Source organism: Uranotaenia lowii, chromosome 1, assembly GCF_029784155.1.
Source record: "Uranotaenia lowii strain MFRU-FL chromosome 1, ASM2978415v1, whole genome shotgun sequence".
Lineage (NCBI taxonomy): Eukaryota > Metazoa > Arthropoda > Insecta > Diptera > Culicidae > Uranotaenia > Uranotaenia lowii.
This window is the reverse complement of record NC_073691.1, coordinates 99975678-99991929: the sequence shown is the minus strand read 5'-3', so window position 1 is coordinate 99991929 and position 16252 is coordinate 99975678. Positions and strand designations below refer to the sequence as shown.

General features: G+C 36.8%; 2 protein-coding genes across 6 annotated transcripts in view; one reads left to right on the top strand and one right to left on the bottom strand.

Annotated features, from left to right (window-relative positions):
* LOC129747123 (calpain-D) overlaps positions 1 to 16252 on the bottom strand; it is a 450101-nt gene that overhangs the window by 75625 nt on the left and 358224 nt on the right. The gene's annotated exons all lie outside the window — the stretch shown is intronic.
* On the top strand, positions 14116 to 16021 carry LOC129747181 (uncharacterized). Of its 2 annotated transcripts, none has more exons than XR_008737453.1 (3): positions 14116 to 14690; positions 14754 to 15472; positions 15784 to 16021. XR_008737453.1 is itself a non-coding variant. In XM_055741235.1 (3 exons), the coding sequence occupies exons 2-3, from the start codon at positions 14680 to 14682 to the stop codon at positions 15193 to 15195; spliced, it is 453 nt and encodes a 150-aa protein (XP_055597210.1). In that variant the 5' UTR covers positions 14116 to 14495; positions 14549 to 14679; the 3' UTR covers positions 15196 to 15475. The 2 variants fall into 2 exon arrangements, 1 of the variants encoding a protein (XP_055597210.1); XM_055741235.1 differs by lacking the exon at positions 15784 to 16021 and having other exon boundaries at positions 14116 to 14495; positions 14549 to 14690; positions 14754 to 15475.

Below are 16252 nucleotides of genomic sequence, written 5' to 3'. Positions count from 1 at the left end.
AAAAAAAAGTTTAATTGATTTCAACCAAACATCTTCAAACGTCTTCAATTTTGGTCGGTTTACGCCTTCGTTTAGATCTCCGGAGTTCCGGTGGCTCGGCGTTTTCCGGTAACGAACTGTTAGGATGTTTCCTCTTTCGACCAACAGAAATTGGACCATTGTCCTTCTGACATTCGTCAGGAAATCCTTTGAAACCATCGACATCTTCATCGTCAGACACCGACCTAGCTCCTCCTTCAGTCAAGATGATGTTTGGTCGAATTATGCTATCCCCTTTGGGTGGCTTAATTTGATTCCGGTGAACAAACCGGAGCCCGCTTCCAGACCAGATCTGAAAAGTGTAAGAAGAGACACGTTTTATAAATTTTGCTTTTAACCATCTAACTGGATTATGAGGATTATAATTGGCATACCACACCTCATCCCCCTCAGTCAGATTGTTTATTGGATCGTTCCGCGTTTGTGGAACATAATTTTTTTTACTATCATCACTTTTTTTTTCTACTAATTTATTTTCATGGTTTTTTGGATTAACCAAGTCAAGCAAAACTTTAGGTTTGAACGAAAAAAGTTTCTCGGATGGAAATTTTCCATCACTCGTCACAGTATTTCTGTAGTTAATCAGGAATAAATTAATTTGGTTATCTACACACTACCAAAAAAATCTGTAAAATTACATCACATATGATGTAAATAAAAAGAAGCATCATATATGACGGAATATTCAGTGCTAGTTGGAAATTACACGCCAGTAAAATTTTGCAACGTGTAAAATCAAAAATGATGTAAAATTTAGCAACGTGTAAAATAAAAATGATGTAAATTATAAAATCACTGAATGTTGGAAGAAAAACTTTCCAATTGGAATTTGTTTTGTTTTATTTATTGTTAATATGATTCAATACTGGAATTTTCACGTCTGTTAATAAAAATAAAACTCATCTATAATTAATATGATTCATTTTAATAGGCGGCAAATTTTTTTTCAACACACATTATATTTTATTTCTTTTATTTTTTCCGCGAAGTACCGGATCCAATGTTGAACACCGTGGATCCGCTTCCAGAACCGCATCCCTGTTTTTCGGATATCTCTGGGAACCATCAACACCGATTAAATTACTCGCGCGCGGGGAAAATACTTTGGCGCACGACTTGACTTAACAGTTTTTGTCACATTTGTCTGGTCTTGTTCTTCAAAGTTTATAATTTTACATGACATTATCACGTTCAGTGTATTGTAATATTTCATGTCGTGTAATTTTGAGAAATTTCCAATTCAGTGTTGTTGAGAATTTCGTGTGACCAAAAAAAAATTGTAAAATTACATCACATATGATGTAACGAAAAAGAAGCATCGCATATAATGGAATTTTCAGTGCGAGTTGAATATTACACGTCTGCAATCTTCAACAGACGCGTAAAATTTGAAAGACATGTAAAATATTAAGACGTGTAATATTTAATTCGCACTGAAAATTCCGTCGTATGTGATGCTTCTTTTTATTTACATCATATGTGATGTAAATTTACATCAAATAATCGCGTTCCGTGTCATGTAATATTTGTGTCATTAGAATTCAGTGCTGTTAAGGATTCAACTGTTTTTATTTTGTAAATTTACATCAATAAGTCGCGTTCCATGTCATGTAATAATAAAGGTTTTCAATTTCAGTGTCGTTAAGGATTCCGATTTTTTTTCTGTGTAATTCTAAATTCGTAAATTCAGGATCTAGCAAATATTTTTTTAAAACATCTTTCAATGTTCTTACCAACCTTTCAGCTTGGCCATTACTTTGAGGATGATACGGGGGACTTTTCATCACTCTGATACCCTGTTTGCTCAAGAATTCAGTGAAAACAAATGAATTAAACGGGGGACCTCCATCTGAGACAAGGATATCCGGTAAACCAAATCTTGCGAACAATTCTATTAATTTTGCAAGTACTTTATTGCATTCTGTCCCTTTGTTCATTCGAACAACTTCCAACCATTTGGTATAACTATCAACCATCAGTAAAAAGGTGGTATGCGAAAAATGAAAAAAATCTATGTGTATTCGACTAAAAGGTCTTGTAGCCGGTGTCCAAATTGATGTTACTTTAGGTTTCGGTACAACTGCTCTACTGCTACAAATATCACAGTTCGATACATATTTGTCAATGTCCGAATTAATACCGAACCAGTAAACAGATCGTCTTGCCATTTGTTTCATTTTCACTGATCCGGCATGATTAGCATGCAATAATTTAAGTGTACGGTTTTGTAATTGATGTGGTATAACTACTTTATCTTGGTATAGCAAACAGTTATCTACCACCTCTAAATCATGTTGATTCGAAAAAACATTCGCATAAGCTTTTTCAATTCTTTCTGGCCAACCGTTTTTCAAGAATGAAAAAAGTTTTATCATAAATGGATCTTTTTGTGAAGCTTCTGCTATACAAACATAGTCTAATGGTATTTCGTTACTGAAATTTATACTTCTCACAGTATCCTAAGCAGCCGGAACTGATTGTTGAAGCGGGAAACGTGAACAAAAATCAGCGTTTCCCATTTTAGCCGAAGGTCTATAATGTATTTCGAAATTGTAAATTGACAGTTCTAGGATAAACCTTTGTAATCTTGTCACATATATAGAATTTTTCCCGTCTTTTCCGAAAATCCCTACCAAGGGTTTATGGTCGGTAAAAACTTGAAATGTTTGACCGTAAAGATATTTGTGGAATTTTTTTATCGTACACACTAAAGCCAGAGCTTCCAAGTGAAGGATAGGGTATTTCTTTTGTGCTTCGTTCAATGAAAATGACGTAAAACATATAGGTTTTTCTATTCCATCTACTGTGTGAGATATCGCTCCTCCTAAACCATAACTTGAAGCATCAGATACTACCACAATCGGTTTCTTAGGGTCGAAAAATTCTAAAATATTTGCATTAATAAGTGCTTTCTTCGAATTTTCAAAAGCTTTCCGGCAATTTTCGTCCCAAACAAACTTGACGTTATTTCTTAGTAAATTGTATAAATAATGCAATTTAGATGAAAGATGTGGAATAAATTTATTGTAAAAATTGATAAGTCCCAAGAATGATTTGAGTTCAGACACATTTCCCGGAACAGAAGATTTTTCAATAGTTAGAATTTTATCAGGACATGGTAAAAGACCTTTTTTTGTTATAACATGACCCAAATAGGGTAGTTCAGTGACGAAAAATTTACATTTGTCTAAATTTATTTTGATGTTTGCATCTGACAGTCTGGATAACACTTTAATAAGTTTTTGATAACACTCTTGTAAAGACGGAGCTGCAATTAGAATATCATCCAAATAACATAAAACATTTTCAAACCCTATTAAAATTTGATCCAAAACTTGCTGAAATGCCGATGCGCTCGAAGATGCTCCTTGTGGTAATCTGTTATATGTAAATAAACCACGAATAGTATTTATTACCATATACTTTCTAGATCTTTCCGATAAAGACAGCTGGGTGTATGCTCCTTCTAAATCAAGCGAGCAAAAATACTTGAATCCTGCCAATTTGGCAAATAAATCCTGTGCTGTCGGCAGCGGATATGAATTAGGAAAGAGAATTTTATTGATTGAAACCTTACAGTCTATAACCAATCGAATGTCATTGTTTTTCTTCATGACTATCACAACAGGCGAAGCCCATTCACTCGTTTTGATTGGTGTTATAACATTTTCCTTTTCAAGTTTAGTTAAATAGTCAATAACTTTATCTCTTAGTCGATATGGAACTTCATATGCTTTTTTGAACATCGGGATATCAGTTTTAAGAACCAATCCAGCCTCAAACCCTTTAATGGGAGTAGAAAAATCTTTTTTGAAAACTTTGAAAAATCTCTTTTTAACATCTGAAATCATTTCATCAGTTGATTGTACATTAATATTTTGTATCACCTCTGAATTTGAAAAAAAATTCTTCCAACTCGGATAAAAAATATCCAGCCAATCTCTACCCAAAAGGGGAATGAATGAATTGTCACAATCCAATACAATTATTTTCAATTCAGTTTGTATGTTTCGAAAATTAACGAGCAATTTTGCTTCTCCAAAAATTTTTAAATTTGAACCGTTTACAACTATCAGTTTTTTTTTAGATTTTCGAATATTTTTGTCAAAAAGCGAAATATATTGCTGAAACCCAATAACCGTTACCGAAGATCCACAATCCACCTCCATTTGAAGAAATTTTCCTTCAATATTTAATTGCACAAGGCAAGGATCACTTATTCTGTTAACAATTTCCAAATGCATGCAATTTAATGTACCTGAGTCTGAATCCGAATCTGAATTCGATTGGGATGTACGCATCCTGGCCATGAGATCGCTTAGTGCTTTACCAGCCTTGTCTTCCTGTTGAGCATCAACATATTTGATTGCATTCTGCTTCATGTTCTTCATTGCAAAACATTTCCGTGTAGGATGACCAAGAATTCCACAGAATCCGCATTTGATTTTGGAGTAGTCGGGTTTGTTGAATCCACGTCGAGTTTTTCCAGCAGAAGGCCGGTTATCCCCAAAGTTTTCGCGGGAACTGTAACCACCTGGATTTTTATTAAATTTTTCCCGATCTCCAGAGTATGGTCTATAACCGAGTCGTTCTCTTACCGGACGTCTTACCGCTCCTCGCACAGCTCCAACTAAACCACCGCTAGGGCTTGGTTGTTCCATAGCGGATGCGCAATTTTTTGCGATCTCCCATGTCATAATTATATTTTCTGCCTTTTCAATATTTTATTCTGCTTCGTTTAAAAGACGGAGCCTAAGTTGCTCGTCTTTTATACCTCCCACGATTCTGTCCAATAACAGCTCGTTTTTATCTTCTCCCAATTTGCAAAATTCTGCCTCCATTTGTAAAGATAAAATAAAATCTTCGACCGACTCCCCCTGTTCTTGCGATCTTTTTGTAAATTTGTACCGTAAAACTCTCGCAGGTGGGGTTTTGTCAAAACGACACTTAAGTTTTTCAACCAATTGATCGTAAGTCGCCTCATCTAATTTCCCATTCGGAAACAATAGTTTCAATTGTGAAAATACGTATTGGCCACTAAGGGTGATCAGGTACGCTTTTTTTTGTCATCGGTTGTACCATTAACAATAAAAAAGTACCCCAAACGCTCCACCCAATCAGAAAATGGAGTTCCTTTTCTGTAAGGCTCAATTGTGGCAATTAAAGCATTTGCTGAAGCCATTTTTTGTTAAAAATTGAAAAAAAACCCAAGTGCTCAAAATGATTTGTAAAATTACAAGTATCAATAGAAGAAGATGAAAAAAAAATCAAACAAAACCAATATATGAAACAAGTCTGATACTCTTACCAAATCCGGGAAAATTACCCGACTCCAGTATTCCACCTAAAAACCGCTTTCGAAAATTTCGAAGCTGGTACCGCTTTGTATGCCACTCGGAATTCGCCAAGTTCTGTCGAGAAAAAAAAATCAAAATTAATAATTTATTTTTTTAATCGATTAAGTTTTTTTTTTGTCACACAACAAAATTATTTTTATTATCTTTTCTTTTATTTCGTTTAACAATAAGCGACAATAATCGGTACTAAAATCTGCTTTGTTAAAATTCAATTAAAAAAACTTCTTTTGTTGCACCACTCTAATAGTAATGCTCAAGAGGAACGCGCGGAAAATGAAACACAAAACAATATCTGTTTGCTTGTTCACAATACAATGGCTTCCAGTATTTCACAAAATGGTTTTCGCACTGATCTGTTTGCTGTCGTTTACTTACGGTTTTGATGCCGGAAATCACCGGAATTCCTGGGACGAACTTTTCCGTACCCTGAATCCACTGTTCGCTTAAAATCTGTTCCGAACTTTTCCGGTCACTTTAAGCAAACGAATCACTTACGCTTTCCGCCGGTGTTGAAAATCGTCAACAGAGCAAAAAAAAATTTCCCCGAACACTCGTTCGCAGGCAAAACTACTAGTTCACTAGCACAATTTATCCTCGTCGCCACTAAAAACTCTAAGTTTTCGGATATAAATTATCACACGATTTTTACTTATTGAAGCTCAGAACTAAAAAGAGGCCAGCTCTTTCAGTCGCTAGTTTATTTAAACTCTTCAACTGTGTTTTTCGGCTTTTGTTTTGTTCGGCTCAAACGTTAGCGGCCGAACCGACACGCTTAACGTGAAACCATAAATCATGGGTTATAACAGTTTGTTGATTGATTGTGCTGATGCTGATGCCTCTTTGCGTAGTAAATGTTTTGATTTTAAAATAGAGATAGATTACCATCAAGACGCCATTCACCGCCCAGTTAAGCGGTTTTTCAACTTCAAACATGTGTAATAAAAAAACGACGGCAGATTTTTATTCGCTTTCTTTTCCTATACATCCCCCAATACTGCTCTACTTTAAATAAAAAATTTAGTGGAATGCGAAAAATGTACGCTTTTCAAAATAATTAACTAAACTTTGGGGTGTTCAACTGGCCCTATTACCGCCCACTCGACTTTGTCGGGTATCGATAATGTTTTCTTAAGGAAAAACTATCTAAACAACATGGAAACTGTTCTTTTTAGTATTTTCCATACAACGAGCTGTCAAAACCATATTTTGGCTCTTTAGAGAATACATTTTGTGAAATATTTTCCACAAAGTTTAACAAAGTGCGTTGACTGACAAAATTATGATTCCCGGCAAACAACCTCAAGTAACCGATTACTTTCAGCGATAAAACATCATTTTCTAACATAATCAAACTAAATGCTTCTTACAATTTACACATTTGACACAATACATGCGTTAAAAACAAAGAAATTGTGCGTGATCGGTCATTAGGAACCCACACTTTTTTTTATACACCAATTACCGCCCATCACTAAACGCTTCAAAAAACAACAACTATTAAAAAAAACGAAAAATTTTTGATGCAAATCGATTCTACGAAAATAAAACTATCGTTTCAAGTCGATTTTAGTTCCAATAGGTACTATCTAGTAAACAAAAACCCTTTTTGCCCTTGGAGTACACTGCCCCTACTCGCATAACAGTCCCATATGAATTTTCGTCATTTTTCATCTAACCTGACAGTTCGTCATTTTGAACATAGGGCTTCAATATAAAACAATAAAAAAAGAGATTTTGTTCCAGAAATTTCGAGAAAAATATCAACTCGTGGCTGTCCCATATGAAATATACCCGCATAACAGTCCCATATGTGAAATACCACGGATTTAGTTACTTTTCAATGTTTCTTTCGACGAAATAGTCTTTGATTTATTGCTTTGAATCATTTAATAAAGATTCAATTTTTTTGATGTCGAATTATGCACACTAGTTTTCGAAGGCAGACCAGTAAGAAGAAAGGAATCTCTTCTTCAGCGAAAAACTATCAGATGCAATCAAAATCGTAAAAAGATTGAACTTACTTTGAAGAATTCACGATATTTTTCCAAAAGTGTGTTTCTTTTTCTGATAACTGCGTTTAGAAGTTCAAAAAAGAAGTCTTAGAAAGTAGCTTGTTGAACAAAACATATTCTGTATGGGACTGTTATGCGAGTAGATTTGAAAAAAATCTCAAATATGCTCGCATAACAGTCCCATAACGAATAAAATGAGTGCTCCCGACCTTCAATGTCCCAATTTCGAAAATTTCAGGTCGAACGATTTGTTATGACATCCTTGAACACCTTCCATCAAACGATTTTCGTTTATACCTAACGTTATGGTCACAATTCGAAAATATATTCCAAAACAGGAAAAGCTGATTTTCTCGCTTGCTTGTTTTTGCATATGGGACTGTTATGAAAGTAGGGGCGGTACAGTAATGCTTAGTTCGCTAACAGGCGTCGAATTCAATAATTTGACCGGAAACGAAAAACCAAATATTTTATTTCTGGCTATAGTTAGCATAATTAAGTGATGTTTTTTCAGTGAAATGGTCGAACAATGATGCCGACACAGAACACAGGTCTTAAGCCTAGTCCAACATGAACTGCGATTTTTGTTATGAAACGAACTTTGTTGTCTGTTGTTGTTGTTGGAAATCTGAGACGGTCTCAGTGTCTCCCGAAGAAAATGGGAGACGCTGAGACCGTCTCGAGACGAACCGTCTCCTAGTGTGGACTAGGCTTTATATTTGGAGAAAACATCCCAGTTTTTTCAAAATACACACAAAAGGGTGATTTTGGGCGGTAAATGGTGTCTGGGCGGTGAATGGCGTCTTGATGGTATTTCTCCAAATTGAAATAAACTTCTTGAATCTTTTTAGATATTTTTCCACTAGAATTGTTGAAAATTAAACTTTCCGTAGTCCTTTTAACGAGTGATTTATTAAAGGGTGTTAACAATATTTGATCATTACAGATTCGATTTAATTACTTACAAATAAGTTTTTCTTCAATGCAGCATATAATAATGCCACGTGCCGGAATCTAGGTTCTACTAGTGTGTAGCTTTTTATGGTTAGCTTTTTTATGTTCAGAAGGAACAGGGTTCTACAAATAATAGAATGAATTAAGAGAAATGAAGGGATGTAATTTTAAGAGATACAAACTTTATAATAATCGGAAAATTTTCCAAAACTACTCTGATACAATCTTCGAAAACTAATCGCTTTTGTGACCACCACTATAGGAAATGTTCTTCTTCCTACTCGTTTACAAAAATTAACGCGCTTTCTGAGTGGCGTCGGCGTCGATTTCTATTTTTCCCGGTTGCCAGACGTGCTGACACCCCAACCCGTAACGTCGTAATTATTCGATCTTACTAGTCTCTTGCACGTCTAAAAGTGCTACTTTAATCGTTGGCCTCTGAAGGATACTGCCATCACAGTCTTCACGTCTACTTTATGAACTTGACCATCTCTCCCAGGATACGATTTAACTACTCTCCCACGCAGCCATCCGTTCCGCACCGATTCGTCTACGATGACAACAAGATCCCCGACCTCCATTGGGCGGGTTTGCTCGAACCATTTCGTCCTGCAGGCCGTTGGTAGGTAGACCTGAATCCATCGCTTCCAGAACTGGTTGACCAGATGCTGAACCAGTTTCCAGTTAGGGGCCATTCAAAGATTACGTAACGCGTTTAGGGGGGGAGGGGGTGTAAGAATTTGTTACGCTTTGTGGATTAAGGATAGTAAATCTGAGACAAATGTGTTACGTAGGGGGGTGGAGGTTGAGAATGACCGAAAATTGCGTTACGTAATATTTGAACGGCCCCTTAGATCGTAAAGAAATTGCATTTTCCGTTGCCACTCTTGGTGGTTTGTTATCTTCTTCAGAGGTTAACCATAGAAAGTTGTTTGGAGTCAAGACTTCGTCTTCCGGGTTCTCCAGAGGGACAAAAGTGAATAGATGAGAGTTCACAATCATTTTGGCTTCGGAAAGTAGTGTCTTGAGCGCTTCGTCATCGAGTTTCTGATTGTGTGATAAAGTTTTAAAAGCTTCTTTCACCGATCTCACCTTTAGCTCCCAGACGCCACCCATATTCTGAGCTGAGGGCGGATTCAAATTCCATGCCTTATAGTTGTTCGTGAAACATTTCGCCAGTTGTTTGTTGATCTCTTTCGCTTCCTCTGCTAACTCTCGGGGCGCTCCTCGAAAATTGGTCCCGTTATTGCAGTACAGTTCTTGAGGAGGACCATGTTTGGCAATAAAGCGTCGCATTGCCAATTTGCAGGATTCAGCTGACATCGTATATACCTCCTCCAAATGTAGAGCCCTAATGCTAAGGCAGGTAAACAACGCTACCCACCTTTTCTCGTTACATCGACCACGCTTAACCAACAGTGGCCCGAAGTAGTCTAAGCCGGTGAACGTGAATGGCCGAACATATCAGCAACAACATGTGAAAAGGGTATAAAAGACAAAGTAAACAAAACCGGTTTTCAGTGGATTCAAATAGCCCAATATAAGCTCTACTTATCACAAAAACCGATTTTAGTTTTTCAGTTTTCGTAAGATTTATAATGCAGTTTGAGTAAAGAATCAAAAAAAATTAGAGCCATAAAATGACATTATCCTCACACAAATTGTTTTATACATTCTTTAGGGTAAGTGAGCCCTATTTTGGCATGGTCCTTTTCTTGGCATGCCAACATGTCTTTTCATGTTTTTCAGGTCCAAATTGAGCTAAAAAAAATTGAATATGTTTTCATTGCGAAGAAAATAATCTGTTACAAATCTGTGCATATCGAAATTTTCGATTGTTTGTACTTTATTAAAGTAGTTAATTTTAGCACATGCCATCTGAAATACTTTTCCTAGATTGATTGACTTCATTCAGATTTTATACATATGTATTATACATATTGAAGAAATTTTTTGAAGTGTTCAGTTTAGAAAGTTTGCTTACAAAACATGTTAGTTTACTAATCTAAGTTTAGATTTCTTTTATAACTTGCTAAATAGCAGTAAAGACGGGTGTGATGACGGGGAATGAATAAAACAAAGTTGATACGTTGAAAGCCAAATTAGAACTGAACTGTATTAAGCCTATTGTATACAATACTGGGCCCTACCTTAATCGTGACTCTCAGAGAATCTGCTACAAGAGCAAAACTAATAAGATCGGGTTTTACCCATTTTACCGAAAGCTGATACACTGTTATTTCGAACATAACAACTCCTTCATCCTCAAGTACTTTGAATAATCATAAATTTGTGTTCGAAAGTTAATATAACAAATCTTGAATAACGGGTGATCGAAAGCATGATAAAGAACATGCGAGTGAAGCATTATAATTAAATAAAAAAATCGATATTTCATTTAAGCGACAATTCAATAATAAACAAAATCTTCTCTCCTTCGCCTCTTCAATGTTCTCGTTGATCTCCTGACAGGAACTCCTTCCGGTATTGCTTCTTCAAAATTCAAATCGTTCTGGATCTGGTTCAAGTTGTTATAAACAAACGAGTCAGCCGCAAAACCGTAAAAATCAGAACTGGAATCCGATATTTGCAGCTCCATTTCTTCATCGTCATCTCTCCTTCTTTTAGGGCAAATAGGATTTGGTAGGGCCGGTAAACTGTCAATATCTTCATTCAGAACAAAATGCAAATTTCCTTTCCTCTGCGCTTTTGGAGCTAGCTTTATTTGGCGCTTGTGTGCCAATACGATCCTTCCGCTCAGCAATATCTGCAAAACAGTTTTTGAAAGGCGTTTTAGAAATTTCGCTGGTACCCATTTGTTAAAATCAGTTTTATTATTGTTTTTGTAGTATATGATATCTCCTTTAATCAGCTTGTCAAAATCATCGGTAACCTCAACGACAGCTTGGCTGGTTGAAGGCTGAATAGCTAGTCGTTCATCATGATTTTCCGCTAAATGACGTTTAAAATTACTCTTAGGATTCAACAAATCTATTAATTTTTTTGGTTTATATGTAAGTAACCTTTCTGCTGGAAACTCTCCTTCATCCCCAATGCAAGTATTTCTGTAGTTGAACAAAAAATACGCTATTTGTTCGTCTGTATCCAATCTTTTAATGTGTTGATCTAAAAGGAACTTTTTTAATACATCCTTAACCAAGCGTACCATCCTTTCAGCCTATCCGTTGCTTTCCGGGTGGTAAGGTGGGCTCTTCATTACTAAAATCCCCTGTTGTTGAAAAAATCGTACAAAGTTATCGGAATTGAAAGGAGGACCACCATCTGTCACTAAGACATCTGGAAGTCCTAACCTAGCGAAAATATTGATAAAAACTTTTATTACCTTTTTACTTTCTGTGCCATTTTACATGTTCTAACTCTATCCATTTACTAAAACTGTCAACAATGATTAAAAAAACTTTTTTATCTAAATAGAAAAAATCTGCATGGATTCTACTGAAAGGTTTAATTCTGGGAATCCATTTTGAATATGGAGCAGGTTTTGGAACTGCATTCGTTGCGGAACAAATACGACAAAATTTAACAAAATCTTCAATGTCCTTGTTAATGTGGAACCAATAAACAGTTCTTCTAGCTAACTGTTTAAGTTTATTGATTCCCAAGTGATTCGAATGTAGCATTTTTAAAACCTGTTGTTTCAAAGTGGTTGGAATCACCACGCGATCTTTAAATAATAGACATCCTTCCACAACTTCTAATTCCTGGTGAGCCGAATAAACATCTCTTAACTGTTTCTCCAATCTATCTGGCCACCCTTTTTGTATGTATTGAACAATTTTTGAAGTAAAAGGATCCGTTTTAGTTTCTTTAGCTATTTCTTTGTAATTTAAAGGGAATTCAGCAGTAAAATTTAAATTTTTAACGAACTCTCAATCCAACTCTAAAGGTACAATTTGACTTTCAGGGAACCTCGAGCAGAAATCTGCGTTTCCCATTTTGTTTGATGGCAGATAGAAAATATCGTAATCGTAAATTGCCAATTCCAACAAGTATCTTTGTAATCTGGTTACTGAAAAAGCGTTCCTTCCTTGTTTACCTAGAATTCCAATTAATGGCTTGTGGTCCGTAAAAATGGTAAACTTTTGCCCATATAAAAATTTGTGAATTTTTTTTACTGTGCTCACTATGGCTAATGCCTCAAGATGTAAGTTCTTTTGGGCAGAGTTTAATGAAAAAGAGGTAAAACTGATGGGCTTTTCTTCACCTTTAATAACATGTGCTATGACCCCTCCTAATCCGTAAGAGCAGGCATCTGTGACAACCACTATTGGTTTTGAGGGATCGAAATATTCTAATAAATTGGATTGCATCAAATAATGTTTACAATCTTGAAAAACTTTCTCACAATCAGAATTCCAGTCAAAAGATGTATCTTTCTTTAATAAAGCATACAATCGATGTAATTTAGATGACATATTAGGGATAAATTTCGAATAAAACGTAATTAAGCCCAAAAAAGCTTTCAACTCTGAGACATTCTTAGGAGATTTGGCTTCCCGAATGGTTTTTACTTTTTCAGGACATGGTAACAAGCCATCTCCAGTTAGAACGTGTCCAAGATATGGCAACTGCTTTACAAAGAATTTGCATTTCTTTAAATTAACTTTAATATTGGCTCTGGATAACCGTTCCAAAACCAATACAAGCATATTTTTGCAATTTTCGAAGTTATTTCCAGCTATTAATAAATCGTCCAAATAACAACAAACAGAATCAAGACCATGTAAAATTTGGTCCATTACTTTTTGAAACACTGAAGCAGAGGATGCAGCCCCTTGAGGCAACCTGTTGTAAGAATATAAACCTTTAATCGTGTTAATAATCATAAATTTTCGTGAGTTTTTTGAGAGTAGAAGTTGAGTATATGCCCCTGCCAAGTCAAGTGAACAAAATATTTTAGAACCTGCCAGTTTTGCGAAAATGTCCTGAGCAAGAGGCAAAGGGTACGTGTTTGGAACAATGACTTTATTTGTCGACACTTTACAGTCAATAACAAGTCTAATACCTTGATCCTTTTTTATCACTACAACAACCGGAGAAGCCCAATCACTTACTTCTACCGGTGTTATGATGTTTGCTTTTTCAAGTTCATGTAAATGGTCTAAAACTTTTTGCCGTAAACGTAAAGGAACCTCATATGCTTTTTTAAAAATTGGAGTTTTATCTCGCAAAACTAAATCTCCCTAAAATCCCGCAATTGGCTTTGACATGTCGCCGTCAAAAACATTGGGGAACTTACTCTTGACTTCTTGTACAATCTCCTCTTCTTTCAACGCATTGATGTTAATCCTTGATGTTGATGTAGACATATTCCGCCAACCGATGCAAAATACGTCTAACCACGTCCGACCCAGCAAAGGAATGAAATCGTTGTCACATCTTAACACCACCAGGTTGACTCGCTGTTTTATGTTATTCATTTGTACATAGACATTAATTTTTCCCAAAACGTTAAGTCTCTTGCCGTCTATGACAACTAAACGCATGTTGCAAGGCGACAAATAACAATGATTAAAACTTCTCAAGAAAACCTCCTCCGAAATAACGCTCTCGCCAGACCCACAGTCGATTTCCATAGTCAATTTACGTCCATCCACCATAGCTTCCACATAACATGGCTTGTTAATCCTATTTACCGAAGAAATCATAAGGCAAGACTCCTCTTCAAAATCTGAATCCGATTCTAAATCACTTTTTAGCCGTTTGAATAAACCTGAACTGGAAGACTGAGGTTGCGGAGTATCCATAAAATTAAGAGCAGTAGTTTCTCTGTTTTGATTACGATATGGTTGGTAGCGTTCCGATTTCTGACGATTTAGACGAAAACAATAGTTGATTGTATGACCTCTACGTTTACAAAAGCTGCATACAGACACTGGCTTATTGCTTCTCTGCGATCTGTCCCAGCTTCTACTGCGATCCCTGAACCGAACGTTCTTCCCCCACGGGAAAAACGTGCGAGTGAAACATCGAAAGGCACAGGTAAGCAACAGACCAGAATCTGCGATCCGAATCTGCTACAACCGGCACAATTTTAAATTGCAGAAGCGCACGCCTAGGCCAGAAGGAATTGTCGGTCGATTAAGGGCGGAAGACGTCGCAAAAGGCAAAGGTAAGCAACAATTTTGAAGCCGAGAAATTAGTACTGAAGCACATTTATTCCAGTTCGCTTGTACACACCTTTCGACCACGGCCAAAAGCGAATCTCACAGAGAGAAAATCTGCGCAAGGCGCTAACAAAAAGGGAAAGATTTCGTTGGTCGTGCGTGGCCACAGTTGGCATATCAGCATCCAAAATGGGTCGGAAGTAAGTTGAGGTTAGATTTCTTCAACAAATCTTTTTTCTAACCCCACTTTTCCGTCCCAATAGGACCCTTTTTTTGCCATACTCGTTTTTCTTTTTTGGCCACATCTTTTTGCTACACCTTTACTGCCATACCGCTTTGCCACTTCTGTTTGCCACATCTTTCCTCACCCGTGGTGATATTCGGCTCACCGGATTCGGCGCTTGGTACTCGCTTCTCCTCGCCAGCAGTGGGAGCGGTTATTGCCAGGAAGCCACTTTGCCGGAAAACTTCAGCCAGTTCTTGCTGCCTATTGTAGTTCCACTCGCGGTTCCCATTGGACACAAGACGCCGAGGAGCGCCAAAGGTTCCCCAAGGGAAAAGGCGCCAGAGGGCGAGTGGCATCGAGGGATCGGCGAAATTAGGAAAACCACGTGCGGGAAGCGGAAGGCGTTCCCGGTTGCAACCGGGGAAAACACCCATTGGTCATCGGATGACATCACAGCAGGAGCATTGTCGCCGGAATAACCGGATTGTCGTCCAGCAGGAGGATCTGCGCGTTCAGCGGCCCAAGCCGGAACGTGCAGGGTTGCGAGTTAGCAACCAACGAGTTGTGTAGCATGTGTGTGCAGCGACATCGGCGAAGAGTGCACCAAGGTTTCGTTCGTCGACAAGATTCAGCAGGCCATAAGGACATCATCATCAACATGGTTTCGGACAGCCTCCAGATGGCAAGGCACTCGGAGAGGAGCTCCGATGAAAAGTACCCGGAAGTCGGGTCAGCAGCACGCAGCAAAGCCGAAATGTAAGTCGCTCTTTTAAATTCAATCACATTTGAGGGAAATAAAATGGGTTTTCTAAATTTAGCAACACATTAATATTGCCAGAATGTTCATGTTTGCGTTTATTATTTGTGGCATCAAAGCCATTGTTTATCTCGTCACAAACGATCTTTATTGTCACCAAAATTACATTCTTCAGCTGAAGTTTTAACTGCCAAAATAAAGTCAATAGCCCTTTCATCATGCCTTTGTCTCCTTGTCCAAAATTCATTGCATGCCAAGAACTCAGGATCCTTCTTGTCATAATACTTTTTCAATTCCTCGACAATTTCAGCATATGAAAGAGTTTTAACATCCCTTCCCGGAAAAAGCGATTTAATTCGCGAATAGACCTCAGCTCCGCACACAGCTAAAAACGACGTTTTATATTTAGCTTCTGGGTAATTATTATGCGTAAAAATCCATTCTTATTGCTCAACATACTGGCTAAACGGAATTGAGCACGGGATAAACTGTTCAGCAGTGGTAGCGAGAGTCATAATGAATGATGATGTTAAAAAAAAATTATAAATACCGGTTTTGGAAAAAAAAATGTCAGAAAAAAATTTGTTGCAAAAAAAAAGCTATAAATAATAAATAAAAACACAAATGGACGATCACAAAAATAAAAGAAAAATAAAAAGAAAAAAAATTAAATTCAAAATAAAACTTATATTAAAAAATTTCAATTAAAATACACTTTTCTAATAAATATATTAAAATATCACAATAAATATCACATACCTGAGTTCACCAGCCTATCT